General features: G+C 41.9%; 1 protein-coding gene across 1 annotated transcript; it reads left to right on the top strand.

Annotated features, from left to right (window-relative positions):
* The first annotated feature begins 3490 nt into the window (after window positions 1-3490).
* ATP6AP2 (ATPase H+ transporting accessory protein 2) lies at window positions 3491-15426 on the top strand. The gene is made up of 9 exons (XM_053971144.1): window positions 3491-3607; window positions 6356-6486; window positions 8685-8807; window positions 10157-10252; window positions 10439-10576; window positions 10876-10929; window positions 12261-12410; window positions 13441-13557; window positions 14356-15426. Exons 1-9 carry the CDS (start codon window positions 3529-3531, stop codon window positions 14548-14550), a joined length of 1083 nt encoding a protein of 360 aa, XP_053827119.1. The 5' UTR covers window positions 3491-3528; the 3' UTR covers window positions 14551-15426.
* Window positions 15427-16736: the final 1310 nt, after the last annotated feature.

The following is a 16736-nucleotide window of genomic DNA, read 5'->3' as shown; positions in this document are numbered from 1 at the left end:
AGCTGGGATCTAAATTAAGCCTAGAGAAAATAGCTAGAACTCTGCCAGCCTACAAAGTGATGGTATTATTCTCTTATATTGGGCTTCACTGACATACAGATATACCCAGTGGGCACTAGAAACCAGTACAGGGTTTGTGAGACTTGACTGTTTCATAATAAAATTTATTGCTTCTATTTATTATTTTCCCAAAGAAGAAACCAAGATGAGAACAGGAAAACATAAGATAGAGAATTCAGAAACCATGTTTGCATTGTGATTTCAAGAAGAACAGCAATTTGAGAAGGAGAGAAGGAATATAAGACTTTTCAAATACAGAACTCTGATTTCTCTTCTATTTCTAGAATTACATTATAGTATTCATAGCACCACAAGTTCAGAAAAAGAAAATGAGAATGCGAATGCTAAAGTCTCAAAAATACAATTCCTTCTGCAAATGTGAAAAAAATAACATGATACTCTTTTGTTGTGGTATGACTTTCAGAGTGAATGCTTTATGCAAAACAGTGTCAAGAGGTTAATTTTAAAAATTGAAATGACTGCTAAAACACACAGATACGAAACACACAGATAGTAACAGTTATAAGAGAAATAACTTTCTCAAAAGAGTCTTTTTCACTCTGGCACCTTCTTTTCCACATCACATTTGTAAGAAATCCTTAATTTAGATGAAGAAACTTCTTCCTTCATATGATCATTTTCCTGTTCTGTGGTTCCCACTACCTTCCTATCTAAAATACAACCACATCCACCCAGTGCCCTCTAGTAGTTTCAGAAACTCACTGCTTTGAGTCACTCTTCTTGCCTTATTTCTGTGCATATTTTGGTGTAGACACAATCTGAAGGGAAGAGAGGGTAAGGTAACCATACCTGCAGTTCATCTGTACTTCAGACTGCAAGGTGCAGGAACCATGTTTTCCTGGACAGGCAAAACTTTGTGAAATTATGCTAAAATATACACAGTAAATGGCACACTACACTTGCAAAGTCAAGTGCCCAAGGGACAGCAAATGCCAAAAATAAGGTAACCCACATAACCTTAATCCATGGGTTTACATGTTGTGGCAGCATTATCAGTTTACAATACAGACTACTATATTTTCAAAATCATCATGCCTTGCTCACTGCACAAACCAGCTGGGCCCACTGAAAAGCAATCATTCAATATCTTTGTTGTTCACTGATCCAGGCCTTCTCTCCCATGTGTTTTTCTAATCCTGTTCTGAAAGCAGAAAAGCCCATCAGGAAACAACTATTTTGATCATATCTTTGCCACAGTATTCAGGTAATCTCACAAACCTTTTTTTTTGCATTTATTTCACAAAAGCTATTATGTAGTGCAGGTTTTGTGACACACAATACAGAGTAAGAAATGAGTGGGTATTAATTTGAAGTGCTCATAACTTGCTCGACTGCTGAGTTTTAGAGTACCCTATGCATCTGGCATGATTTTCATATTCAAAGTGTAGTTTCTATCCAGCAGCAGGATGAGCAGGAGCTCCTCCTAATTTATGCAAAACAACTCATAGACAAGGGAGGGATTGTTATTGCCACCTATGAAAAGCTGAGTTTAAGTGATTTGCCAATTGTCACATAGTATCATGTGGCAGTGACAAGGATATAACTTTACTCTCTTAAATACTGTTTGCTGTAAACACACTTTCTTTTTACTACCTGCATTCCTGTGCCCACTCACTCATTCTTCTAGACAACCTTTTTTTTTTCCCAGTACAAAAATGTTGCTCAGGCACATTTTCAAAGTGTTTCTATAGTTGGCTGGAATTTCTAAATACACACAAGAATAGCTGTGCCCAAATAGTTGTATGGGTAGCAATCCTTGGCATGTTCTGCACATAAATACAGTCTTACCACAGGATGTAACATAGGTGCTGTCTCCCAGCAAAGCAGATAAAACATTCCCTAGCACTGCTGCATTTACTGTGAACTCACACACATTGCTTCCCGAGGTATCCAGGACAAAAAAGCCTTCCAGAAAACAACTGTTTTGAATCATATAATCTCAAGCATTTATTTGCATTTATTTTACAAAACCTGTTTGTGGTGCTGGTTTTGTGATGCATGATACAGAGTAAGGAATGAGTGATTATTAATTTGAAGTGCTCATAACACAGTTTTACTTCCAATGCACTGGGAGGCCTTAACCTCCCATCCTACATGGTAATTCACCCTAAAAGCCTGGTTTTGTCTGCCTTTACTGGCAGAGAGCTTCATCAAGATCCTGGAGCCTAAAAATGTACAAAGACCCTGAGAAATACTCGCAACTTCACAGAATCACAGAATGGGTCAGGTTGGAAGGGACCACAGTGCGCCACCTGTTCCCACCTCCCTGCTCAAGCAGGGTCATCCCACAGCACATGGCCCAGGATTGTGTCCAGATGTGTCTGGAATATCTCCAGTGCGGGAGGCTCCAGGCCCACTCAGTTCCAGTGCTTGGCCACTGCCCAGGAAAGCAATTCTTCCTCATGTTCAGGTGGAACTTCCTGGCCATCAGTTCCTGTCCCATTGCTGGACCCCACGGAGCAGAGCCTGGTCCATCCCCTGACCCTCCCTGCAGACACTGGCAGACAGGGATGAGGGCCCCTCTCTGTCCTCTCTTCTCGAGGCTGGACAGGCCCAGCTCCCTCAGCCTTTCCTCACTGAGATGCTCCAGCCCCTCCATCATCTTTGTCACCCTCCACTGGACCTGCTCCAGCTCCGTGTCTGTGCTGTCCTGAGGAGCCCAGAACTGGGCACAGCACCCCAGGTGATCCTCACCAGGGCTGAGGAGCAGGACCACCTCCCTTGATTGTGATGACCATGGCATATGACAGGAATATTAAACATACACTGACCAAAGTGCCCCTTGACCTGCCTGTTCCTATCACTGGCAGTGACGGCTGAAGTGAGATGAGCATGGCTGTGGCAATCAATGAATTTGTTACTGTGGATATTCTCAACAAAATTTAAGGAAGAAACCACTGACGGCGGGGGCATAGACAAGGGGAAGGGCGAGGACAACCACAGGGCCAGAAGCAGCCCCCCATGGCCCCACGGCCTCATCAAAGACGCCCTCGCCACAGCGCTGCCGAGAGGGTGGAGCCGCTGCTTGCTCTCTGAATGGTGCATTCGACTGTCAGTCACAGCCTTGCCCCGCCCCATCGTCGTCAGGCTGACGAGAGTGGGCGGAGCAAAGCCCCTACTCCTCGCGCTCCGATTGGCTGAATCTTCTGCCACTTGGCTCCGCCTCCTCGCCGCTCCCTCTGGGCTTACAGTGCGGGGAGGAAAATGGTGCAGCACCTCTGGCGATCTGATTGGCCAAGTGGCAACGCCACTCAAACAAAGACTCCGCCCCCAGCTGGACAGCTGACTGCTCAGCTCCGTGACAGGGACGGCGCTGCGCCGGCGATTGGTCAACTCTGCCGAGTCCCGCCCATCATCCTGTATACCGCTCTCTGATTGGCTGTGGCAGCTGTCCGTCAGGCGGCGGGCGGGGCGCTCGGGTGTCTGTTCGCGGCCCGGCGGCGGCTGATGGCGGACATGGGGCGGCGCGGCGGGGCCGGCCGGGCCCTGGGGCTGGCAGCGCTGGTGGCAGCGGCCTGTGTCGCCGGTGGGTGAGCGGGCACGGGCCGGCGCGGGGAAGCGCCGCGGGGAGCGGGGAGGGCCGCCTGGCCGCTGCGGGGGGAGATTGTGGGAAAGGGGCCGGGCCGCGGTTCTGGGAAGAGTGAAGGGTGAAGGTGAGGGGGACTCTCTGTGTCTGTGGGTGCCGGGTTCGGGACCGAGGGGTGGCAGTGAGGGGCTGTCACTGTGCTGCAGCTCCCTGCCCCCACCCCCCATCCACCTCCAGAGACGGTGCTCGAACCCTTTTATCCTGTCCCTTTCAGTCCAAGCGCTGGTTTATATTAAGTTATACGTTTCTATAATTTTATTGTGTAAATTCGTTATATAAAATTATTTTTATAATTACGTAACAAAATTATTACATGACTTTAGATAGTATATAGTGTATTTTTAAATGCATATGTCCAATTATATGTAGTATGTTACTTTATTAAATTAATTTCTACTGTGTACAAATTATGTTAAAATCCAATTCTATAAGCTGAGACGGAGGGATTCAGATCAGAGACTAGAAACACTGTTTCACTGCCAGGGTGAGGCATGGGAACAGGTTGCCCAGGGAGGTGATGGGGTCACCACCCCTGGAGGTGTTCAAGAGGCATCTGGACCTGGCACTGGGTGATGTGGTTTAGTAGTTTAGGGGTTACAGTGGCACTGCTGGGTTGATAGTTGGACTTGATAGTCTTAGAAGTCTCTTCCAACTCTGATGATTCTGTGATAGACACACCTATTTTGTTATTTTGTACGAATTTTCATGTTTTTCTGAGCTGTTTCTGTGGTCATTGCAGCCTCTCTGTTACCCTCTCTGACTCAGGCTCGTGGTGGCACTTCCAGGACCTGTAAATATTTCCCACTCAATGTTCCTTAGCCTTCCAGGTTCACAAAGGCTTTTGAGAACCTGAGGAACAGCTTTGGCAGGGTAGGAATTAGGTTTACTATTCCACAGACAATTGGAGGGAATCTGCTGATGTTCCCAACTTCAAATTTAGTTTTAATCGTTGTAATCTTGAACAAGTCTAGTGAGGGAAATTCAGTTGTGAAGGGTTAATGCTCTGATTTTATCCACCTGAGCAATCTTGTCCTAGGTAAGCCAGTTTGCCCTAAATAATGTGACTGTGTAACAGCCTTGTGGAGAGCAGCATGTGAAATCCTGTGGATTTGTAGCCATTTTGTAAATTCTTACTTAAAGAAATTGGTCTGGAAACATTTCTGCCTTTCTAAATGTGGGTTGATCCACCATTAAAATTGGTAGCAGGCCACCCAAGGAACACATCAATTTAAGTAAATTCTTGACTCTACTCCATGAATATCACTTGGTTTGGCCTCTTTCCTTCCTTTTGCCCCCCTCCCCAGCCTGCATCTCAGAACTTTGTCCTTTGGTGTGTTTATCATAACATAGCTCAGATTTACTGTCAACATTTGTATGCATGATCGTGAGCCAGGCTTTGGAACAGCATCTTCAAGGTCACATTAGTTAATTTAATATTAGGGAAGTTTTTAGCTGTATAACACACCAGTTTATTGTTGCATTGTTTTTGTAAATAGCCTTTAGATTTGTAGATGCCCTGGAAAACTATTTTATATCACTGCTTGGATTGGTTACCAATTTTCAGTGATCATATGAATAAATACTTCTATTTTCTTTAGACAGTTACCTTACTCATGTAATTTTGAGCTATGCAGTCAGATTTATTGTATAATTAGAACTTGAACATACAGCCCTGCAAATAGTTATTACTCTATTACTTGATTTTCTTGTATCAAATCAGTTTTCTGGTAGCAACCTACTCAGATTGCTCATTGGGGAGCATATGCCTGAAATTTTGTGCATGGTGCATGTTACTGCTTATATACACCAAAAAAGTTTCAAAATTTATTTAGATAAATTTTGGTGTACACAGTGTTGCAGTTGTGCCTAAGTGACTTTAAGATAGGAAGCCAGGTTGGAACAAGCCCTTCTCTCATTTCTGTGGAGTCCTTTCTGACTTTATGATGCAGTAATTTGCTGTCATCACAGAACAGTTTAGAAATATGCTTTTAGTCACCTTTGCAATTCAAAGTAATGGGGAAGAGAGTGAAGGGGGATCCTAGAGCAGTGGAAACCCAGTGTTGCAGGTTGTGGCTCCACACAGTCAGCTCAGTCTGCAGTCCAGTGCTGCATCCAAGGAAGACAAACATCTCACGGTGTCACGAGGTGGAGGAGGCAGAGCAGGGACACCAGAGCTGTTCTGCAGGAGCCAGGTTGTCCTGGCACTGCCTGGTTTAAGCCAGCACTGACAAATTCCACTGGAATTCCTTGCTCTGGGCTCAATGGCTCTGGCTGTTCCTTGCATGAGCAGAGGTGTTGTGCCAAGCAGTTGTGGAAGCAGACAGAGCTGTGTTGGTGCTTTGTGAGCTTAACAGGATTTTGGGATCTGCCTGGCTCCACTGAGTTCACTTTACCGGGTCTGAACTGTGAGACTGCTTGTAGCTTGTTACACAGAACTGTGCTCTGCTGTTGTTTGAATAATTGTGCTGCTTTTGTTAATATGGATCTGTTCATTCTTAGTCATTGCTGTATAGAAGTCTTATTTTGTATTCCAGAGCATTAAAATGAGCAGTTCCCATTCCTGGCTTTCCATAAACTGATAGGCATGGGAGGGAGGGAGAAGGGATGAAAGCTCAAATATGATCTTTTTCCTGTTATGTAAAGGAAAAGATTGCAGGAGCTCTGACAGCTTTTTATGTCTGTTTTTAGGTGTCTGTGGTGGTGAGTTCAGTATCTTACGATCCCCTCAGTCGGTTGTTTTCCGAGATGGAAGTTGGCCGATCCCGGGCGAGCGGATCCCAGATGTTGCTGCACTGACCATGGGCTTTTCTGTTGAAGAAGTATGTTCCAGGTCTTGATTGTGAAACGCCTCTAAAGCTACAGACCTGCTCACTCAAGATACAAATCTTCCTGTCATGTGCTGGAATATATAAAATATTGCCCTGTTTGTCTTGAGGAATGCATGACTTGACAGGGTGGTTTCCAGGACAGAGCTGTGTGGGTCATATGAGCAGCCAGAAGCTGTGCTAGCTTGGCTAATTTGAGTCACCATCTGTAGAAGGAAGCCTGCAGAGGCTTTCCAGTGCTGTTCCTCTGAGACCTGGCTGTGTGCTGTATCCCCCCATCCATGGGGGACCACTGTCACTTCTTGCACACAAGCTCTCTGTAGGGCTCTGCTCCTGAGTAATCTGAAGCCTGAGAAATGGCTTGGCAAGGCAGGCCTTTTGTCAGGTCAGCAAGCCTGTCTGCTGAGCAGAGTTAGAACAAGTATGTTGGTTACTTAGGAAATAATCCAAAACCTTGGAAACGTGATTTGTGATAGCGTTTCTCCACATTAAGTATTCAAATACAACTTTAGCAATGTTGAAAGTGGGGCACATGAGCAGGAGTGCTTGGATTGATTCCATCTTGCCTACTGAATTTATATGCTGGGCTTCAGCAGGGATGAGTGGCTGTTGAAGCAGCAGATGAAAGTGTAATAGCCAGATATCTTTGGCAGTGTCTGTGTGCAGCCAGATACTGAAATCTGCAGCCTGAGGCATTCTCACAGAGCTGGTGAGGGCAACCAGTTCTCATTTCTTCCATACTAAACTAGGGAAGAGGTCTGATAAGGCTGGTTTGAATGCAAGGCTGCTTAGTTTGTGTTTTGGAATTTGAAAATACCTTGCTGTCAATTAATTCTGCTATTTTTGTCATCAAACTAGTAACAAACTTGTATGAGTAGTATGACTAAGGAGTAAATGTTGATTATTTTATCAGGAAAAACCAGTATATTGAATGATATTGTGTGTGTTGCATATAAAGACACCCAGAAAAATAGTGGAGTTTGGCCTGTTCTGTCCATTTGGCATCTTGGTCATCCAGAGCTAGGTCATGGGTGTCATGGAAGAAAGTGTTTCAGTACTCACTCAGTGCCTTTGCCACAGCTTGGGATTCATTTGTTACAATGGGTCTGTAGCATCCTTTAGAAATAGTTCTCTGTTACTATTAATTCAAATCCTAGAAGCAGGCAGGGAAGGAAGTGTTTGAATGCTTTTTCAGTTCAGCCCTGGAACTGAGAGTTCCTGAAAGCTGTCCCTAAGGCAGAGGTCGCTGTGTGGTGACCCTCCAGCTCTGGTAAGGAGAGTACTGCAGGGCCCAGGCACTTCTTTTGCAGCTCACATCAAAGCTGTAGTCCAGGAACATAAACTGACAGTGCAGCAAGGCCACTGTGGAGAATTTGGAATTCTTAGTATTCTTATATCACATTGGGAATTTTCAGAAAGAGTCATTCAGTATTCTTCCCTTGTTAAAGGGAAACAAAACCAAACCCCATTTTTGTCCCTGATGATGCTTTAAAGAGCATCCTTTGTTTCTGCGAGGTGATACAAATCATAGTGTCAATGATGTTTAATTCTAAAATGCAATTAATTTGGCTTTCAAAAAAAGGGCAGTTATATCATTTACACAAATGGGGAAATCTGTTTGCCTTTATTCCAGACAGATGAATTTGTATTTTGTGCCTGAATAAACCAATCAGTAGCCTGCACTGTGCTCTTACTGATTTGTAATTGTAGTAAGCTACTAAGAAATCTTTTTATATTTCTGTGCAAATTTGTACATTTAAGATTAGTTGCCTGTTGTGATTGACACATCCCTCTCTTCCCCTTCCTTTCCACCCTTTTTCTTTCCTGTACTGAAAATATAAAGATATTAGTGGGTTTTTAAAGTTCAGCCTTCACTTACTAAATACAGACTTAAGTATTTATAATTTAATTATGGGAAGTAACTCCTCATGTATCCATTATCTATAATGTTTTCTTAGTGTAGACTTTGCTATGAAGTTGCTGGCAGCTTTTAAACTAACAGTTCCTTCATAGTTGACTGGAGGCATTATTCAAAGCAAAAGCAGTGTAGTATTAACTTACTTCCCCATGAAATTTCCAACAGGCTGTCCTGCACAGAGGCATTAACAGGATAATAAGTTGCTTTGCTGTAATAGTGGGAAGAACTCTTCCTTTGCCAGTGAAATACAACTGTTTTTGTTATTTTGTACTAGGACCTCCCCTGGCCTGGGCTGGGCGTGGGTGATCTGTTTCACCGGCCGCAAGCCACTGTGCTGGTGACAGTGAAGGGAGTGGACAAGCTGCCTGTGAAAGGGTTTTCTTACCCCATTGAGAATGTGAGTATCCACATCTGGAACTGTCACGTGATTCCTGGGACTCCTGTGCTCTAATGACAAGTACATGATTCTCTGCTGTAGTCCCTGATGTTCACTTATTCCTGGCTTCACTTGAAGTTTGCATATCCCCTAAACTGACAGATCAATAACCTAGTCAGGGTTCTGTACAAGGTAAGAGGCCCTTGAGATCACCCAGGGCTTCCTGTGTCGAGTTCAGTTCAACGTGCTTTGTTTGACCAAAGCACGTTCTCCTTGAAAGACAGCTAACTTTAAAGTTTGTGCCAATCCACTTCTTCCCATGGTAACTTAATATTTTAAAATCAGAATTGTTAAGTTTTTTGCTTCAGCTGAGTGTGTGATAACATTTTATATGGAGTTGATTTTTTGATGTACTCTATCGCCCTATAAGTGGTCTTTTGAGTTTTCCTCAAGTACTTGACTGTGAAATACAACACTTAGAAATACCATCCCGTATATTGTATCAAGAAGAAATCAACACACATTACATTTACTTATCACTGTCTATCTTTGCTAAGGCTTCTCTGGCTTCTTACAGCAACAGAGAATCCTTTAGGTTGGAAGGGAGCTCTGGAGATGGTGTCATCCAATGCCCTGATCAAGCAGGATCAGCCAGAGCAGGCTGACCAGCCCTGTGTTCAGTCAGGATATGAGTATCTCCACTAATGGAGACTCCATGACCTCTGGGCTACCTCTGCCAGTATTTTACCACCCTTGGAGTAAAAAACTTTGTTCTTGTGTTAAGTTAAAATTTCCTGGGTTTAAATCTATGTTGTTGCCTCTTCTGTCATAGTAGGACACTTTAAGTAGTGAATGGAAATGTGCCATTCTGTGTCTTTTTTAAATAAAACCCACAAGTAAGTGTTTAAAAAAACTAACAGTTCTGTTAACTTGCCAGTAATGGCACTATACTGTGCTATCATTTCTTCTATTTTTAGGTTTTTTTATATGTGTCTTTTTCTGTTTCAGCAGTTGGTCTTTCTGCTGGTATATTTTCACCCATCAGTTTTTTGTGGTTCATAACTTTCCATTTGCAGTGAGATTGTTTCCCTATATTTGTTGGTCTTGTTTTACTGATAAACAAGGCCATACTCTAAGCCTAAATAATCCTTTTAATTCACAGTCATGGTCCCTTGGAGTTCTTCAGAGTATATTGTGTCTTGCCACATAAATAAAATGCATGTTCATAGATACACAGGTGATGTTTTGTTTTGCACGTAGCTTCTTATGACTTATTATCACTTTGGAAATGTGCATACCCTTTACTTCTCTTCCTTAGTTAAGATCAGCCCCTGTTTAACCCAAAAATCTGACTGGACTTTGTCTTCCAGGCCGTTCCTTTCAGTCTGGACAGTGTTGCAAATGCCATCCATACTCTGTTTTCTGAGGAGACACCCGTGGTGTTGCAGCTGGCCCCCAGTGAGGAAGTGAGTATTGCTTCACTCCTGGTTCCACATGTCCCAGATAGGGAAACCTCTTTCCACTTGTGTGGCTGGAGGAAACCCAATTGAAATTCTGGACTGGAGATTGCAAAGCATGATTGGTTATTAGTGTGTGGCTGGAGAAACTGAGCAGGAGCCTGTGCTGCCAGTAACCAGTGGCTGTCCCTGCAGAGGGTGTACATGGTGGGCAAGGCCAACGCTGTGTTTGAGGATCTCTCTGTCACGCTGCGCCAGCTGCGGAACCGCCTCTTCCAGGACGGCTCCATCCTCAGCTCCCTCCCTCTCAACTCCCTCAGCAGGAACAATGAGGTAAAACACATTCTTCAGTGGGAACTTCTGTGGGTTTTTTTTTCCATATTCTTAGTTAGCTTATGCTTTTCTCCTTTCCTGCTTTTTCTTCCCTCTTTCTTTGCCTAAGAGCCCACGCCTAATTTTTTCTAAACTAAGTTTAAACATTTTTTTCTAAGTAACTTTACTGAAAGAGTTATTTCCTTCTACCATGTTCTGATGTTGTAGCAGACAACTGGTATAAAACTTTTGCAACAAAACAAGACTTCCCTAACTTGGGTTTCATCAAAGGAAATACTTGTCTCTGCCTCTTCCCTCAGGTTGACTTGCTTTTTCTGTCAGAACTTCAAGTCCTACATGATATTGCAAGCCTGGTAAGGTGTTTTGAAACATTCTCCCCTGTCTTGTGTCACAGAGATCTTTAAAGTAGAGAAGCCATAGGCAGGATACATGGCAACCAGTGATACATATTCTAGTGTGTCATCAGCTGGTTCCATCAGTTTAAATAATGCATTCTATTTGTATCAGCCCCATCAGTGCAATTGTGAATGGGAACCTTAATCATCTGTAGTTTTCTTTTGTGTTGTGTTTGGTCAGAACAGGGGCAATTCTGAAATACTCAATGAAGAATTTGCTGGGTCTTTCTTTGGTGTCTAACTTGGGAAGTACATGTTCTTTGCCCTGTCCACCATTTTGCTTCAAAATATCACTTTATCTGAAAAGACTGGACTGACTTTTGTGCCATGAATAGTAATGGTGGTAGAAATTTTCCAGTGGAGGGGTGAGCTTTTCATTCTGAGGATCTTTTTACTAAGAAGCTGCTGTCTTGTTGCTGTGGTTTAGGGTTTGTTTTAGTGGGTCAGTGGTGTGTGGGTCTTTTTGTTTCATTTTGGTTTGTTTTTTTTCTGTGTGTCCTTTAATCTGCAGCCCTTAAGTACTGAAGTGAAAGAAAGAATTGTGGAAAAATTCAAAAATTCACATTAGGTAAAGGGCTAGTGGAGAGAAATAGGGCTCTTGAGAGAAAGAGGTAGAAAAACTTGGTTTTGTTTTGCAGGCTAGAAATGCTGCAGTTTAAGTAGCTGGGAAGATGGGATTAAATTCCTTTTCAGAGGCTGTTGTCTTGTGCAGGCAAATATCAGTGCTGCATCTTCTCACCTGCAGAAATGAAAGAATGTCACTCTTTTTTGAGATAATTTGGATTGTATTGGCTGGATTTTCTACATATTGGAAGTATTGGATGGTACTTCTCAAATAAACTTTTGTACATGGACAGTGCAAGGTAGAAGTTGCAACCTACTGAGCTTTGCAAGGACCAGCTTCAAACAAGGAAATGCTGGTATCTAAATCTTGTAGTTATGTTTTTGTTTTCTTGTGAGTTTTATTTTCATGGCAATTACAGAATGAAGATTCTGATATCAATAAGTATTCTATTTCTTTTTAGTACAACTCTCTATTACGTGGATGTAACCTCATGTTAGGAACAGATGCTACATAATGATCATCTGCTTTCTTCTGTAGAATTAAAAAAAGAAACAATTATGAACATCTTCTAGTTAAGTTGGCAAGAATTCCATTTCCTAATTATGGAATATGACTGTAAAAAGTGAGACTGGATTAGTCCAAGTAAATTGATTTTGTGCAATGTGTTTTTAAAAGTAACCTGTGTATGAATTAATTTCTTTCTGCTCTCAATGTTGTGCCAAAGCTGTCTCGACACAAGCACTTAGCCAAAGATCACTCTCCAGACCTTTATTCCCTGGAACTGTCTGGTTTGGAAGAGGTTGGGAAACGATATGGGGAAGACTCTCAGCAGTTCAAGGATGCTTCTCAAATTCTTGTAGACTCTTTGCAAAAGGTATATTGTCTACCTAATGAACAACACTCTTGGTAATATTAAGAAAATAGTTTTTATTTTAACTACAAAGAAGTAACTTCATTAGTGCTGGCTTGCCTAATGCTTGTTTTTGTTGTTTGGTTTTAAAAATGTTGTTGTTTAGTTATAAAATTGAATGTTACAGTTTGCCTCTGTGGAAAGTGTTGGTGTGATTCTACAATGTGTTTAGATATTTTAAATAAAGGAGTAGGGGTGTATTGAAACCTTGTATCAACATGATTTGATATGTTTGTTTTTCTTAAACAAACACTTTGCATTTGAAAGCACCAGAATGTCTCACAAAAAGAGGCTCTTGGAAATCTGGAAATATCTTTATCCCAACATGCAGTGGTTAGTTTACCCCTGCCCACAAAGCTATGTAAATGTAAATTTTTAAGACTTCAAAATAACTGCTGTTCATACATCAGTGTGCTCAAGAAAGTAATTTTTTCAGCAGGTCTTACATAATCACTAGTTAAATTTGTATTAAGATCAGTCACTTTTGAGAGTTTTCAAAGTGTGATGAAAAAATTCAAAAACATTAATTTGTTAAATAAAATACTTGTTTTCTCTAAGCATTGCTCTTTGGCCTCTTTGACCTTAAAGAAATATATTTAGACATATTAGCATTTGGACCAGATTAAAATATTCAGGTTCATAGTTTCCCAGTGGGAGTTTGAGAACCTAAATATTTTGTTGGAACTGACAAGACACACAATTAGGAATGATGTGGGGATGGGTCTTTTGTAAAAAGGATAACAGAGTAAGTTTCAGCCCAGAAAGCAGGCACAAGCCACAGTCTGCTGAACGGTGACTGGGGGTTTGAAAAAGGCCCTGTAAACCAGAGGAAGGTTGACACTTAATGAAATTCTAAAACAGTGTAAACTTCTATAGCTTTCCATAATTATTCCTGAAGCTGACATCTTTTGTTTTGCTACATCTTGCTAACAAAACTCTGCTTAATTCCTGGCTGCAGTCTAGACTTTTAATTAAGCCACCTTTTCTTTTCCAGTTTGCAGATGAGATGTTTAATCTGTATGGTGGGAATGCAGTAGTAGAAGTGGTGGCTGTGAAGGAGTTTAACTCTCCCCTCTCAAGGAAGACTCGCTCCATTCTCCAGGCTTCACAGGTAGTAGAGCCACATTTTTCTACATCTCATTTATTAAAAGTGATCCAAACTGTATCAGTTCACCTGAGTGCCACTTTTTTTTAAGGACTAAAATGCTGACTATGACTTAGGTGTGGGTGCAGTTTACTTGTCTTGATCTTCACTTTATCATTCAGTAACTTCACTTGAGGAGGGCTCTGGAGGTCATCCAGTCCAACCTACTGCTCAAAGCAGGACTAATTTAGGAGCTAGATCAAGTTGCTCAGGTTCTTGTCCAGCCAAGTTCTTGGAAAGTCCATCCTTGGAAGTCCCACAGCCTCTCTTGCTCCAAAGCATTAACCACTTTCATAGTGAAAACTTTTCCCCTTATGCCTTGTTAGAATTTGCCTTTCTGTGCTGTCTCCCCAGTGCAGGCAAGTCCTGCCTCCCAGCTGTGGGAAAACATCTTTTCCTTGACTGGACTCCAGACACAGTCCAGGATGCAGTTGTCCTGTGTTATTCCAGAGGTACTGCTGGCTCCTATTCCCCTTGTCCTCCAGGAGCTCCAGTCCCTGTCTGCAGCTGCCCAGCCTGTGCTGTCACCTGCGTTCTGTTCTGCCCCAGGTTCAGGACTTTGGCTTTCATTTTCCTGCCACCTTCTTCTTTTTGATTCCACTGATGTCACTCACATAATCACTTTTTTGCATTCTGTGCCCTTGCATCAGATTTGTCTAGACAAAAGTGCATCTCTCTTATTTAGGTTGCTCAGACTTTGGATGGAGTCAAGATGTTTGGTGTGCAGACCTCACTTTAAAGTAATAAATATTTTCTTTATTGCAGAGTAAAACCGAAAATCCATATAACCTTGCCTATCCATATAACTACGACTACTCTGTAATCTTCAACATTGTTCTGTGGATGATGATAGGTCTTGCTTTAGCTGTGATAGTTATCTCCTACAACCTCTGGAACATGGATCCTGGCTATGACAGCATTATTTATAGGATGACAAATCAGAAGATAAGAATGGATTGAACTGCACCGTATTTCAGCGTAGGAAGATGACGAAGAGCAAGGTCTCCTTTAGCCTGTGTGGAAAACAAATGTCCTGACATGGTTAATTGTGGAAAACTTTTAAAGGTGTATTTATTTCTAAGTATTTTTTCCCCCTTTCAAGACTATTTTAAATGTTAGTAGTAGCACCAGATGGAATTTAGGAATTGAAATCTGCTTGTTTAAAAAAAACCAAAACAACACTCCCCAGAGTAATTGTTATTAAAGTGACATCATTCCATTTTTTTTTATCTTGTAACATGAGTTTTTGAAATGCCCTGTACTGCCTCTGCAAACCAGATAAACTGAAATTACAATAGCAACATGTTGTTTGAAACTTTTGCACTGGAAGATCAAAAATTATAGCTAAAATGTTGTGTTGTATATTATGAACCAGCTGTAAATGTTTGATGTAAATATTTATAATGGTTATATGTAACTTCAGAGAGGATAGTAAATATTCTTCAGTAAAATACTAAATATAGAAATATTTCTCTCAGCCTAGGACTCTAGTAGCATAAATGGCATTTTGATCTCATGTTGATGGCTCAGAGGTGAGCTGTACACAGAAGGATCCTTTCCTCAGAACCTCAGTGGCTGGGAGGTGAATAACACTGGTGTGGCTGGTCTGTACAGTGCAGTCTGTAAATCCTGAAGTAGCACCAGTCTGGTCATGGTCTAGTATCACTTACAGTTGAAAGTTCCTGTTATGATGCTTCATGTTCCTTCCATTTGTGTTCATGTTATTATTATAAAAAAAAATTAGTTCTTTTTGATGATAAGAGTGGACCAATGTTTGATTTAAGTATGCCTGGATTATAGTCCTGCTTCAACCATTCAATAAAACAAAGAACAGTTGTTCTCGAGTGCATTTATTCCTTGTGGCTTTGTAGGTGTGGCTCCTTCTGTTTAGGATTTGTTCAGCTGACTGGGGCAGGTGTGGCTGCATCTGATGTATGACAGTGGCCCTAAGGCCGCAGCAGTTTGGTTTAAATTGTCCTTCAAAAGAAAGATAGTCTTGTGTGGATTTTCCTAAACCGGATAGTGAGTGTAGTTAAAGCAAGTGGTTGATCTCTGGCTTGAGTCTTTTTTAGAGCTACCTCCTCAGAAACTCTTTTGCTCTTGCGGTAAAAGGTGATCTTCCGGACTTACAGCAGCACGAATGGAAACTACTTTTTTATCATCTTGCCCTCCAATGTGCTGAACTTTCCCTGCTGTTAGGAGATAATTGTTCCACTTTCAGAAAAGATGTTCTCACTGAATTAGTCTCCTTTACTGGGAATGTCTGAATTGGGGGCATTGAAATTGTTCATGTTTTGGAGATCCTGGACAGTGCTTCAGGTTGAAATGAGGAAATTGCAGGTTTACCTGAGTCCAAGAAATCCAGTTCAGTATATGTTGCAATCACTTGAAATTACTTTTAATGGCATTTAAAGATAATCTGGATGATTGATGCCAGTAGATGGAACGGAAGAGTTGCACTGGCAGTTTGTCTGACAGGATTTAATTACTGAACATTCTGTAATACACCATGACAGAGTAGTCGAGGGAAGGCTCTCAGCCAGGTGTGAGAAGTAGGACACAGTGATTATGTCAATGATTATGATTAGATTTATTGCTAATACAGTATCTAAATATTCCCAGTGCAGTATCTAAATAACAATTCTGTCATCTCTAACAGTGGATGCAGAGGTTTGATCAGATTAGCAGTCCACTTCAGATACTGGTACAGAGTTTTACAGGAGCTGGTTGTTTAAGGGACTGTATAATTAATGGTAAGTATTTAACAGTTGTATTTTAGTCAGTGTGAAGTTGGCAGTGTAGAATTTGTTTAAATGCAGGAACTGCCATTGAGATAGTCTCTGCATGTCAGCTCTCTCCCAGCTGCTGCTGTAGGCTCTAATTTTACTTTTTAAAGCTGGTCTTATTCTACTTTGAAGGGCGAATTGCAATTCCCACTTCTCCTGTTAGTACCACATTTGTTCCTTCTCATGGCTGCAGGCCTCCAGCTGGTACTAAAGGTGCTTTTGAGCACTGTCATGTGTGCTGTGTCTTAAATACCAAATGCTTTGTGCAGCACAGGCTGCATTTTGAACCACTCCACAGCCCCTGTACTTCAGTTTGAGTTAGGCAAGCCAGACACACTTTATTATACAACAATATTGGTC

This window comes from Vidua macroura, chromosome 2, assembly GCF_024509145.1.
Source record: "Vidua macroura isolate BioBank_ID:100142 chromosome 2, ASM2450914v1, whole genome shotgun sequence".
Classification (NCBI taxonomy): Eukaryota; Metazoa; Chordata; class Aves; order Passeriformes; family Viduidae; genus Vidua; species Vidua macroura.
Note: the sequence above shows the minus strand (reverse complement) of the source record. Positions and strands in the feature narration are given on the sequence as shown.